Here is a 13739-nt window from a genome sequence, read left to right as displayed (position 1 = left end):
CCTGGGTGACAAAGCAAGACTCCCATCTCAAACAAAAAAACCCGGATATCTCTTCTTTAAATTGGAACATCATCTTTAAATGTAGTATAAGCATGATGTTTAGAATTACGAAAGCATAGACTAGAATAAATAGATTAAAGAGTAGAAAGTTCTGGCCTCTGGGGTTGGGTAAGGTGGAGCAGGGGTGGAAGAGGCAGGCCCGGGTCCTCCCTTGCTTTAAATATCTTTAGCTCTATAAAATGCATACATTGTATCAAAGTTCATTTAAGTTATGAAAACAAAGTATATATAAGAAAGTCATGGTTCAAATATAAAATGTAGGCCGGGTACAGTGGCTCATACCTATAAACCCAGCACTTTGGGAGGCCAAGGAGAGGGGATAGCTTGAGGCCAGGAGTTCAAGACTAACCTGGACAACATAGTGAGACCCCATCTCTACAGAATTCTTTAAAAAGTTAGCTGTGTGTGGTGGCACTCCCTGAACCACAGATGATGGCTTAAATCCACACACACTCTCTTGAACTTTCTAGGAAGGGTAAGAGAGACTGAGTTGCTACAGATGATCATCTTTGATCTTATCAGTGTCAAGATGTTAATTGCCAGAGGAAAGCAAGCCAGTAACACTATCCCTGCAGCACCAAGAACCAATGACATGGTATCCTCAAGTCCAAGTCTGTGCAGAGGCCTGGCGCGGTGGCTCACGCCTATAATTTCAGCACTCTGGGAAGCCGAAGCATGTGGATCACTGGAGATCAGGAGTTCAAGACCAGCCTGGTCAACGTAGTGAAACCCCATCTTTCTTTTTTTTTTTTTTTTTTTTAAGATGGGGTTTCACTATGTTGGTCAGGCTGGTCTTGAACTCCTGACCTCAGGTCATCTGCCCGCCTTGGCCTCCAAAGTGCTTGGATTACAGGTGTGAGCCACCACACCTGGCCAAAACCCCATCTCTTTTACTAAAAATACAAAAATTAGCTGGGTGTGGTGGCAGGTGCCTATATTCCCAGCTATTCGGGAGGCTGAGGTAAAAGAATCGCTTGAACCTGGGAGACAGAGGTTGCAGTGAGCTGAGATTGTACCACTGCACTCCAGCCTGGGTGACAAGAGTGAAACTCCACCTCAAAAAAGATAAAAAAAGAAGAAAAACAAAGTCTGTCCAGATAGTTATAAGACCATGCTACTGTCTTGAAGGTTTTGCTTTAATACCTTTTAAAAGCCGATTACTAAGCAAATGTTTATTTTTATTTTTTTGAGACAGTTTCACTCTTGTTGCCCAGGCTGGAGTGCAATGGCACGATCTCGGTTCACTGCAACCTCTGCCTCCCGGGTTCAAGCCATTCTCCTGCCTCAGCCTCCCGACTAGCTGGAATTATGGGTACACACCACCACCCCCAGCTAATTTTTTGTCTTTTTAGTAGAGACAGGATTTCACCATGTTATCCAAGCTGGTCTTGAACTCCTGACCTCAGATGATCCACCTGCCTTGGCCTCCCAAAGCGCGGAGATTACAGGCATGAGCTGCTATACCCAGCCTAAACAAATGTTCTTAGGAGATGAATTCCACATGGTTTTAAGATGCAAGTGGTTTATCTGAAGTTCAGATAGAGAAAGGTGTACATGCTGAACATTTTATTAACGTTAAGTTTAAAAGCTTTACATTTGGGTTACACTAAGATATAGGGCTGCTGCTTCTTAAAGAGATTATCCACTGGCATTGGGTTGTTGGGTTAGGGGCAATGGAGCGTGGCTATTTTGTTGCTAAGCAGTCACAGTTTATAAATTCACAATCTTGGTCTACAACTTGGCTCAGTAACATTAGGCTCTCTTCTTCTTCCTTCAGGAGAGAACAAACACTGTTATGCCTCCAGGATTCTCAGCGCATCGTCACTGCACATTTGACAAAACATGCCTTGTAACAAAATCCACCCTTTTCACCATGTCTAAGTCATTAAGCACATTTGCCTGGAATAAAGTACATTCACCTCAGTAGCAGTTAAGCACAGTCACATTGTGCTACCACCACCACCACCCACCTCTAGAACTGTTTTATCTTGTACAACTGAAGCTTAGCATCTATTAAATCAGGGGTCCCCAAGACCCTGTCCATGGCCTGTTAGGAACTGGGCCACACAGCAGGTGAGCAGCAAGGCAGCAAAAAAAAGCTTCGTCTGTATTTACAGCCACTGCCCATGGCTCACATGACCGCCTGAGCTCCGTCTCCTGTCAGATCAGCTGCATTAGATTCTCATAGGAGTATGAACCCTATTGTGAACTGTGCCTGAGAGAGATGTAGGTTGCCTGCTCCTTATGAGAATCTAATGCCTCCTGATCTGTCATGGTCTCCCATCACACCCAGATAGGACCATCTAGTTGCAGAAAAAAAAGCTTAGGGCTCCCACCGATTCTACATTATGATGAGTTGTGTAATTATTTTGTTATATATTACCATGTAATCATAGAAATAAAGTACACAATAAATATAATGCTCTTCCTGAAACCATCCCCTCACACCAAAGTCAGTGGAGAATTTGTCTTTCATAAAAACCGGTCCCTAGTGTTAAAAAGGCTGGGGATCAGGTCGGGCGCAGCGGCTCACACCTGTAATCCCAGCACTTTGGGAGGCCGAGTCAGGTGGATCATGAGGTCAAGAGTTCGAGACCAGCCTGACCAACATGGTGAAACCCTGTCTCTATTAAAAATACAAAACTTAGCTGGGCATGGTGGCACATGCCTGTAATCCCAGCAACTCAGGAGGCTGAGGCAGGAAAATTACCTGAACCTGGGAGGTGGAGGTTACAGTGATCCGAGATCGTGCCACTGCACTCCAGCCTGGGTGACAGAGTGAGACTTTGTCTCAAAATAAATAAATTTAAAAAGCTGGGGACCACTGTATTAAATCACTCCTCATTTCCTCCTCCACCCTGCACCTGGCAACCACCATTCTACTTTGTCTCTACAAATTTGACCACGCTAGGTACCACATGTAAGTGGAATCTCACATTTGTCCTTTGGTGACTAGCTTGTTTTAAAATGCAGTTTTGATATACTGGAACGCCATCCTGACAATGAGTAAGGAAATGATGGGAATAGCTACTATTTCTAGATGAGAAGTCTTTAACCTGGAGTTCTTGGATAAGCCCCAGGGATTCAACCCCCTTTGAGAGAGGAGTTTTTTTGTTTTTTTTTTTTTGAGACAGAGCCTTCCTCTGTCACCTAAGGCTGGAGTGCAGTGGAGTGATCTCGGCTCACTGCAACCTCTGCCTCCTGGGTTCAAGCAATTCTCTTATCTCAGCCTCCCGAGTAGCTGGGATTACAGGCATGCATCACCATGTCCAGCTAATTTTTGTATTTTCTGTAGAGACGGAGTTTTGCCATGTTGGCCACGCTGGTCTCAAACTCCTGACCTTAGGTGATCCACCGCCTTGGCCTGCCAAAGTGCTGGGATTACAACTGTGAACCACCTTGCCCCACCAAGTCTCTTTTTTTATGAGGTTTTCATAGGAACCCTTAACATCTGCCTTCCAGGTTAAAGCGATTCTCCTGCCTCAGCCTCCTGAGTAGCTGGGATTACAGGCACGCACCACCACGCCAAGCTAATTTTGTATTTTTAGTAGAGACAAGGTTTTACCATGCTGGCCAGGCTGGTTTCAAACTCCTGACCCTCAAGTGATCAGCCTGCTTCAGCCTCCTAAAGTGCTGGGATTACAGACGTGAGTCACTGCTCCCAGCCGAGAGCATCTTCTGTGGTCCCAAATCAAGATTAACTGCCCCAGCTAACCACAGCATCCACCAGCATACAATCAATATGACCAGGTCATATTGATTGTATAGTCCTGTACTTTGCTGATAAGTCACCTTTGACAGCTTAGTGTCAGCCCGTCACCCTGCCTTTTCTGTTGGTCAGCTAGCATGACTTCACATGGCACTGCCCCATCCATGGGGTATACTGGCAGCTCATATGAGAAGGTTCTGTCAGTTCACCATGGGGGGGCACCCTTTTTCCTCCATTCCCCAATACCTTCTTGTTGCCTGTCACTCAGGTATACTACACATCAACTTCACTGACTTTTATCTGGTCATGTAATAAATGTTTATCTGGTCATGTTTATAAGGTTGCCTTCCTCATATAAAAGTAACTGATATGACCGAAAATTAAACCACAATGAGATACCACTTTATACCCATGAGGATAGCTACTACCAAAACACCCAGAAAATAACAAGTGTTGGCAAGAGTGTGGATAAACTGGAATCCTTGTACATCCTTGGTAGGGACATGAAATGGTACTTCTACTATGGAAAAGAGCATGGTAGTTCTGCACAAATCCATAATTGAATTACCATATCATCTAGCAATTCCACTTCTGGGTATATACTCCAAAGAATAGGGCCAGGCGTGGTGGCACATGCCTGTAGTCCCAGCACTTTGGAAGGCTAAGAGGGGTGGCTTGCTTGAGCTCAGGAGTTTGAGACCAATCTAGGCAACATGGAGAAACCCCATCTCTACAAAAAAGTAATAGAAAAGTTAGCTGCCAGCGTGGTGATGCAGCTACTTGGGAGGCTGAGGTGGGAGGATTGCTTGAGCCCAGGGAGGTCAAGGCTACAGTGAGCTATCATTGCAGCCACTGCCTTCCAGCCTGCACAACAGAACAAGACCCTGTCTTGAAAAAAAAATGCAGCCAGGCCTGGTGGCTCACACCTGTAATCCCAGCACGTTGGGAGGACAAGGCGGGCCAGTCACCTGAGGTCAGCAGTTCAGGACCAGCCTGACCAACATGGAGAAACCCCCTCTCTACTAAAAATACAAAATTAGCTGGGCATGGTGGCACATGCCTGTAATCCCAGCTACTCAGGAGGCTGAGGCAGGAGAATCACTTGAACCTGGGAGATGGAGATTGTGGTGAGCCAAGATTGCATTACTGCACTCCAGCCTGGGCAACAAGAGCAAAACTCCATCTTAAAAAAAAATTCACAAAGGGACTCTAACAGGCTAACACATCCATGTTCATAGCAGTGTATTCACCACAGCCAAATAGTAGAAGCAACTCACATATCCTTTGACAGATGAATGAATAAATACATAGCACTGTATTCCCCATAGCCAAATGGTAGAAGAGATGCACTTATCCATTCACAGGTGAAATGAATAAATACAATGTGGCATATACATTCAATGAAATATTATTCAGCCTTAAAAAGAAAACAAATCCCGATTCGAGCTATGACATGGATGAACCTTGAAGACAGTATGCCGAGTGGAAATCTATCAGTCACCAAAGGACAGATACTGTGCAATTCCACTCATGATGTCCCTAGAATAGTCAAGTTCATAGAGACAGAAAGCAACATGATACTTACTAAGGGCTGGGGGAAAGGTGTGTTGGGGTCTTTGTAGTTAATAGGCAGGGAGTTTCCGTTTGGGAAGTTAAAAACACTGTGGAGATGGGCTGGGCATGGCCTCAGTAAACGGGGATATGCCCCCTGCAGACATAAAAAAAAAAAAAAAAACGGGCTTATGCCCGTCATTTCAGCACTTTGGGATTATGCCGAGGTAGGTGGATCATTTGAGACCAGGAGTTTGAGATCAGCCTGGCTAACAAAGGGAAACGCCATCTCTGCTGAAGATTAGCTAGGTGTGGCGGTACATCCTCTAATCCCAGCTACTGGAGTGGCTGAGGCTCAAGGATCAACTGAATCTGGGAGGTGGAGGTTGCAGTGAACTGAGATCACGCCACTGTCCTCCAGCCCGGGCAACAGAGTGAGACTATCTCAAAAATAAAAATAAAACAAAAACAGAAAAAAATAAAAGGTCACTTTAGCATCAAATCCTCTCCCCTGCCATACATCTCCCGAAAAGGAGGCCAGTAGGATGAAGTTTTAAGAGGCAGTGGGACAAGCTCCCAAGGCATTAGAAGAACTTCCAGGAACCAGGAAGGTGACCTGATACAGCAAGGATAGGGGAAACACATTAACTTCAGAGGGAAGCCCACCTGCGCAGTCACCTGCCGCAACCCAACAGCCCGGGCCCTGGCAGGATGGCCCTACCAGGACCCCTGGACACTCCTTCGCACTCCTTTGACAGATGAATGAATAAATACATAGCACTGTATTCCCCATAGCCAAATGGTAGAAGAGATGCACTTATCCATTCACAGGTGAAATGAATAAATACAATGTGGCATATACATTCAATGAAATATTATTCAGCCTTAAAAAGAAGACAAATCCCGATTCGTGCTACGACATGGATGAACCTTGAAGACAGTATGCCGAGTGGAAATCTATCAGTCACCAAAGGACAGATACTGTGCAATTCCACTCATGATGTCCCTAGAATAGTCAAGTTCATAGAGACAGAAAGCAACATGATACTTACTAAGGGCTGAGGGAAAGGTGTGTTGGGGGGTAAGTCACTTACCTCGCTAAAGTGCTTCTCGATGATGTTCAAAGCCGACAGGCTAATCTGACGGTTCTCATGCAGTTGTAAAGCTTCAATTCTATCAATTCCACCGAGTTCTTCTATCAGAAGACACACGTTTTCCTTCTCAGACAGTTTCTCTGCTGCCTGTGACCAAGTACAAGGGCACATGAGACCCCCGGCAGGACCTCTGCCAGCCCTCAAGGGAGCTGCCCTCAGTGGAAGCAGACCAAAGGCTACTATTCCAGAAGGGGTAGTTGCAGTTTTGCTTTTCCCAAATTGGTTGAAAATTACATGATCTTCCTCCCATTCCAGGTATCCATGATAAATAGACATATATCATAAACACAGGGCCAGGCACAGTGGCTCACAGCTGGAATCCCAGCACTCTGGGAGGCCAAGGCAGGTGGATCACTTGAGGTCAGGAGTTTCAAGACCAGCCTGGCCAACATGGCAAAACCCCATCTCTACTAAAAATGCAAAAGTAGCTGGGCATGGTACAGTGCCTGTAATCCCAGCTACTCAGGAGGTTGAGGCACAAGAATGCCTGAAATGGGAAACAGCGGTTACAGTGACTGAGACTGTGCCACTGCACTCCAGCCTGGATGATGGCATGAGACTCAGTCTCAAAAAAAATACAAGAAGATACACAGGAAAGACTCAGAAGGTATCATAATTTTGTTAATATTTTGTGTAGAGACAGTATCTTGCCGCATTACCTAGATTCGTCTCCAACACCGGGTCTTAGTGATCCTCCTGCCTCAGCCTCCGAAAGTGCTGGATTACAGGCATGAGCCACTGCACTTGGCCCAGATCTTTTTTTTTTGAGACAGTCTCACTCTATCGCCCAGGCTAGAGTGCAGTGGCGTAATCTCTGCTCACTACACTCTTCACCTCCCAGGTTCAAGAGATTCTCCTACCTCAGCCTCCCAAGTAGCTGGGACTGCAGCTGCATGCCACCACGCCTGGCTAATTTTTAAAATATTTTTGTAGAGAGCAGGTTTCACCATGTTGGCCCTGCTGGTCTTGAGCTCCTGTCCTCAGGTGATCTGCCCGCCTCTGCCTCCCAAAATGCTATGATTACAAGCATGAGCCACTGCACTGGATCCAAATATCTACTCTTTATCTGTGTAGTTTGCTCCAAGTTGCAGGGTGCCATTGGGTTGAGTTTCAAATCTAGTCTTGACTCAAATTGTTCTGTTCGAGACAATTAAAAAGATGCTTAAAGTGGGCTTCAAAAGGGAGCTCCCTGGTGTCACTTTGAAGCTTTTCAGATGGCTTTGTCACCTATAAAACGACCTTAACTAAGCTGGGCACAGTGGCCCATTCCTGTAATCCCAGCACTTTGGTAGGCCAAGGTGAGAGGATCAGTTGAGTCCAGGAGTTTAAGACCAGCCTGGGCAACAGACCTCGTATCTACTAAAAATACATAAATTAGCTGGGTGTGGTAGCACAAGCCTGTAATTCCAGCTGCTTGGAAGGCTGAGGTTGGAGGATAACCTTAGCCCAGAGATTGAGGCTGCAGTGAGCTGAGATCACACCACTGCATTCCAGCCTGGGTGACAGCATGAGATCCTGTTTCAAAATATATTTATTTTTAAATTTTTACTTTCAGAGACAGAGCCTTGGCCTGTTGCTCAAGCTGGAGTGCAGCAGTGTAATCTCAGCTTACTGCAGCCTCCACCTCCTGGTTCAAATCACTCTCATGCCTCAACCTCCTGAGTAGCTGGAATTACAGGTATGAGTCACCACACCTGGCTAATTTCCTTTTTTTTTTTTTCTTTGTTTTATAGAGATGGGGTTTCACTATGCTGGCCAGGCTTGTCTGAAGTCCTGACCTCGGGTGATCCACACACCTCGGCCTCCCAAAGTGCTGGGATTACAGGTGTGAGCCATCACTCCCAGCTCAAAAAACAGTGATTTTGCAAAGGACCCTAACCAAATGAATCTAGCTAGCCTCCAAGATTGCCCTGATGATCGCTGACTCCTGATGCTCAAAACCTGTGTCGCTCCCCACTCACAGTGAATCATGGTGACCTGTGTAACCAATAAAATGTTATACAAGTGACATAATGTGACCTCCAAGGTCACGTCGCAAAGGACACTGAGACCCTTGCCTTGTTCTAAGACCCCTTGCTCCATAGGAAGGCAGCTGCTGTGATGTGAGGACACTCAGCCACCCTGATGGAGAGGGGCCAGTGTACAAGTGACTTCTCAGCACTGTGTGAGCTGCCTGAGAAGCCAATCCGCTTGGCCAGGCATGGTGGCTCACACCTGTAATGCTAGCTCTTTGGGAAACTGAGGCGGGAGGATGACTTGAGCCCAGGAGTTAGAGAACAGCCAGTGAGACCCCGTCTCTACTAAAAATACAAACACTGGCCAGGCATGGTGGCATCTGGCTGTAGTGCCAGGGATTCTGGAGGCTGAGGTGGAGGATTGCTTGAGCCGGGATATCAAGGCTGCAGTGAGCTAAGATCACAGCACTCCAATCTGGGCAACAGAGCAGAGATTCTGTCTCTCTCTCTCTCAATAAATAAAGATAGCTACAGCCACTCCCCAACCTGAGCTATTAGTGACTCCCCTTTATCTGGTTTACCTTATCCATAACTCCCTCCTCAATGCATCTGTCCTCTGTTTCTCTCTTCATACATAATGTCCATTACAGCAAGGACTTTGCACTGTCATAGTCTGAGCATCTGAAAAAAATACCTGGCGCATAGACATTGGTTTGAGAAAATGAAGACAATGGTCCTTCAAGATGGCTCTTTTTGTGTTTATCCATAGGACACGTGGACAGAGGAGGGAGGAGGGATTAGGGGAACAGAAGTAATCCAACTTGGGTTTTGTTTTGAGACAGAGTCTGGCTCTGTCACCTTGGCTTGAGTGTAGTGGCACGATCTCAGCTCACTGCAACCTCTGCCTCCTGGATTCAAGCGATTCTCCCACCTCAGCCTCCTGAGTAGCTGGGATGCAGGCATGCACTACCAGCTAATTTTTGTATTTTTAGTGGAGACAGATTTCACCATGTTGGCCCGGCTGGTCTCAAACTCCCGACCTCAGGTGATCCACCTGCCTCGGCCTCCCAAAGTGCAACTTGGGTTTTACGAGCCAAATTAAATGTCTTCATCCAGTTGGAGACAGATATTTACAAACCAACCTGTTCAGGACATCTCACCTCGAGGATGAAAGAAATGACATCGAGGATGATGAGAACAATTTTAACATCTGGGGCAGTGAGCAGATTCACCAGGGGCTCCAGGATCCCAGAATGGACGAGCTGGATCAGCTGATCCAGGGTGGCCCCCATTACAAAGTTCGCCACCGTCCAGATAGCCTCTTTCTGGACTTTAAAGTCTCCCTGCAGAACAAGAACGTTTACATTCTCTACAGGTCCTGAAGAACCTACATACAGTGATACCAACTTGGTTCACTTTCTAGGGAGCCTGATGACAGCCAGGAATGCCTGTATCATTTACATAGAATGCCTTGGCTACTTGCCTCTAGTTCTTTTCCTTCCCCACCCCGGCCCCTGCCCCCGCCCCCTCGGCTCACTCTGTCTCCCAGGCTGGAGTGCAGTGGTGCAATCTCGGCTCACTGCAACCTCCATCTAGATTCAAGAGATTCTCTGACCTCAGCCTCCTGAATAACTGGGATTACAGGCACCTGCCACCAAGCCGGGCTAATTTTTGTACTTTTAGTAGGGACAGGGTTTCATCATGTTGGCCAGGCTGGTCTCAAACTCCTGACCTCAAGTGATCCTCCCATCTCAGCCTCCCAAAGTGCTGGGATTACAGGTGTGAGCCCCCATGCCCAGTCCCTGTCTCTAGCTTTTGATCAGAAGATGGCATCTTTGAAAAGCTAAGAAGCAGGCAGACAGACTGAGATGGGGTCTTAAAGGAGGCTCTAAGATTAAATAGACTCATGTGCCCACATCAGGCTATGGGAAAATGAAACTGACATTAACCAGTCCAGGTAACCTACATAGACGGAGTTATGCATGGGATTTTAGATAATAGTGACCTATGTCTGCATTTCTAGTCTTTCTGATCTAGTAAAGCTTTGGACAAGAAGGTAAAAAGGCTGGGAACACAGATAAAGCCTGAGGGACCAAGCCAGCCCAGAGGTGACAGAGAAAGAAATATTGCTCAATGAGCTGGGTGTGGTGGCTCACACCTGCAATCCCAGCACTTTGGGAGCCTGAGGCAGGCAGATTGCCTGAACTCAGGAGTTCAAGACCAGCCTGGGCAACGTGGTGAAACACTGTCTCTATTAAAAACACAAACTTAGCCAGGCGTGGCGGTGTGCACCTGTAATCCCAGCTACTCAGGAGGCTAAGGCAGGAAAATCACTTGAACCTGGGAGGCAAAGGTTGCAGTGAGCTAAGATCGTGCTACTGCACTCCAGCCTGGGCAACACAGCAAGACTCCGTAACAAAAAGAAAGAAAGAAACAGAAAAAGAAATAAAGAAAGATAGATTACTCAATAAATCTTTGCATTTATAAAGTATACTTGGCCCAGAGATATGGGAGGAGTTTATCTTCTATTTTTCTATTCCTATTTTATTATTCCCATTTTATGGCTGGGGAAAACTGACCTCAGTGTGAAAACACAAAACAAATAACTTATGGCTCCAATCAAGTTCTAGTTCAAAAGACGCCACTTGAAATATAAATGCTCTTTGCTTCATAACTAGATGTTTCTCACTAGAATATGTACAGATTCACAGGGGAGTGCAGGACAAGTAGTACTGAATAGACTGGAAGAAGCTATAATTTGGGTGACACGCCTTGCCTTTCTTGCCTAGCCTGTCATACCTGATGCACCCTTGGGAACCCACTACCCAGGAACACTGCCAGTAGCTTCTCCTCACCCCCATGGGACTCCACCTGCCTCCCCACTCCCAGCACAAGGTAACTACTCCTGACTACAGATGGTTTAAACACAGCTCAATTCTTTAAAGGTGGCAAAAAGAAAAATGCAAAGGATAGTCATTGCTCCTGCGAAAGAATGAAGCTTTTTTGTTTTTTTGAGACGAAGTTTCACTCTTGTTACCCAGGCTGGAGTGCAATGGCGCAGTCTCAGCTCACCGCAACCTCCGCCTCCTGTGTTCAAGCAATTCTCCTGCCTCAGCCTCCCGAGTAGCTGGGACTACAGGCATGCACCACCATGCCCAGCTAATTTTTGTATTTTTAGTAGAGATGAAGTTTCACCATGTTGACCAGGATGGTCTCGATCTCTTGACCTCATGATCCACCTGCCTTGGGCTCCTGCTTTTTTCTTTTTTTTAAGAGATGGAGTTTCACTCTTGTTGCCCAGGCTGGAGTACAGTGGCGTGATGTCGGCTCACTGCCACCTCTACCTCCCAGGTTCCAGCAATTCTCCTGTCTCAGCCTCCCAGGTAGCTAGGATTACAAGTGCCCACCACCATGCCCAGCGAATTTTTTGTGTTTTTAGTACAGACAGGGTTTCACCACATTGGCCAGGCTGGTCTTGAACTCCTGACCTCAGGTGGTTCACCTGCCTCAGCTTCCCAAAGTGCTGGGATTACAGGTATGAGCCACTGTGTCTGGCCCTTTTTTCTTTTCTTTTTTTGACACAGGGTCTCACTCTGTCCCACAGGCTGCAGTGCAGTGGTGTGATGCTAGTTCATTGCAACCTTGACCTCCCAGGCTCAATAGATCCTCCCAAGTAGCTGGGACTACCGGCATATGCCACCACGCCTGGCTACTTTGTGTGTGTGTGTGTGTGTGTGTGTGTGTGTGTGTGTGTGTGTGTGTGTGTACGTGTATATATATATATGATTTGTAAAGATGAAGTTTTGCCACATTGCCCAGGCTGGTCTTGAACTCCTGAGCTCAAACTTCCACACTACTCAGCCTCACAAAATGTTAGAATTACAGGCATGAGCCACTGTGCTCAGTCTGCTTTATCATATTTCTACATTTAGATTAGACTTTTGCTGACATTGCCACTTTAATCAATTTAACTTGGCTTCCCTTCAGTGTATGATGTCACCAGAGTCTGATAGGGTTTTCCTCCTAAAAACAAAAACTCCATCCTCTTTTGGTAGGGAGAGAATAGATGGCACATTCTTTCACCACCACTTAGACATAAGCCAATATTTACTAGCTCAAGAGCTTTCTGGATGTTTGAGCCATGGGGTCACTTTGTCACTGAACAATTTTTTTGAGATGGAGTCTTGCTCTGTTGCCCAGGTTGGAGTGCAGTGGCATGAGCTCAGCTCACTGCAACTTCTGCCTCCCAGGTTCAAGCGATTCTCCTGCCTCAGCCTCCCAAGTAGCTGGAGGTGCCTGCCGCCACACCCGGCTAATTTTTTGTATTTTTAGTAGAGATGGGGTTTCACCATATTGGTGAGGCTGAGGCAGGCGGATTACCTGAGGTCAGGAGTTGGAGTCCAGCCTCCACCGCACCCGGCCACATCTTTCGAATCTTGAATGGGGTCTTCAGAATGGAGTGCCCCCTTCCCTTTTTCAGGCAGACCTAGGAATCTCAGGTTTCATAGCGCCCCCGTGATCTCAATTAATTTGCTTGCCTATGTCTGGATTCCTGAAGGAGTTCAACCCAGTGCTATTGGAAAGTAGTCCTTTGCCATGGTCCCCGTGTGCACCACTTACGTGTTTTAGCACAGCCACCAAGGGAGGCAAGACGTCGTAGGCAAGCAGCTGCTGGATGTGGTGACAGGGCCCTGCTGCCACATTGCTCAGGGCCCAGGCGGCCTCCTTCTGGATAGAGGGCTTGTTATGTTGGAGGAGCTGGGGGAGCACGTTCAGTATGCCCGTGTCGATGGCCCTCTGCGTCTGTTCATCTGTGCCCGTGACAATGTTCCCCACGGTGCGGAGAGATGGGGTCTGGAAGAACAAGACTAGCCGTCTAAGTATTCCAAGTCTGTCACAGGAGAAGGCAACAATCACACCAACCCCTGTTCCCTCCCCGACGTTGTCATGCTGTGCCGATGGCAGTCTAGAAGTCTGTGCAGCGGAATTGTATCTGTGATCATTATTTATTCAACTCATGCATGGCCTTTTTATTTTTATTTATTTTAGAGGTAAGGTCTTACTGTTACTCAGGCTGGAATGCAGCGGCATGATCGTAGCTCACTACAGCCTTCAACTCTTGGGCTCAAGTGATCCTCTTCCCTCAGCCTCCCAAGTATCCAGGACTATAGGTGTGTGCCACCATGCCCAGCTAATTTTTAAATTTTACTGTAGAGGCAGGGGTCTTGCTATGTTGCCCAGGCTAGCCTCAAGTGATCCTCCTGCCTTGGCTTCCCTAAGTGCTGCCATTACAATCATCAGCTGCTACAC

The 13739-nt window shown here is 46.8% G+C and overlaps 1 protein-coding gene across 1 annotated transcript in view; it reads right to left on the bottom strand.

The window, feature by feature from the left end:
- Nucleotides 1-1627: 1627 nt before the first annotated feature.
- Nucleotides 1628-13739, bottom strand: part of KPNA7 (karyopherin subunit alpha 7) — a 38660-nt gene continuing 26548 nt past the window's right edge. The window contains exons 9-12 of the mRNA XM_078357349.1: nt 13050-13283; nt 9590-9772; nt 6415-6561; nt 1628-1831 (exon numbers count right to left, since the gene is read on the bottom strand). Of these exons, the coding sequence (XP_078213475.1) occupies nt 1745-1831; nt 6415-6561; nt 9590-9772; nt 13050-13283 (651 nt within the window). The 3' untranslated portion in view covers nt 1628-1744. The remainder of the gene's footprint in view (nt 1832-6414; nt 6562-9589; nt 9773-13049; nt 13284-13739) is intronic.

This window comes from Callithrix jacchus, chromosome 2 (genome assembly GCF_049354715.1).
Source record: "Callithrix jacchus isolate 240 chromosome 2, calJac240_pri, whole genome shotgun sequence".
Lineage (NCBI taxonomy): Eukaryota > Metazoa > Chordata > Mammalia > Primates > Cebidae > Callithrix > Callithrix jacchus.
Note: the sequence above shows the minus strand (reverse complement) of the source record. Positions and strands in the feature narration are given on the sequence as shown.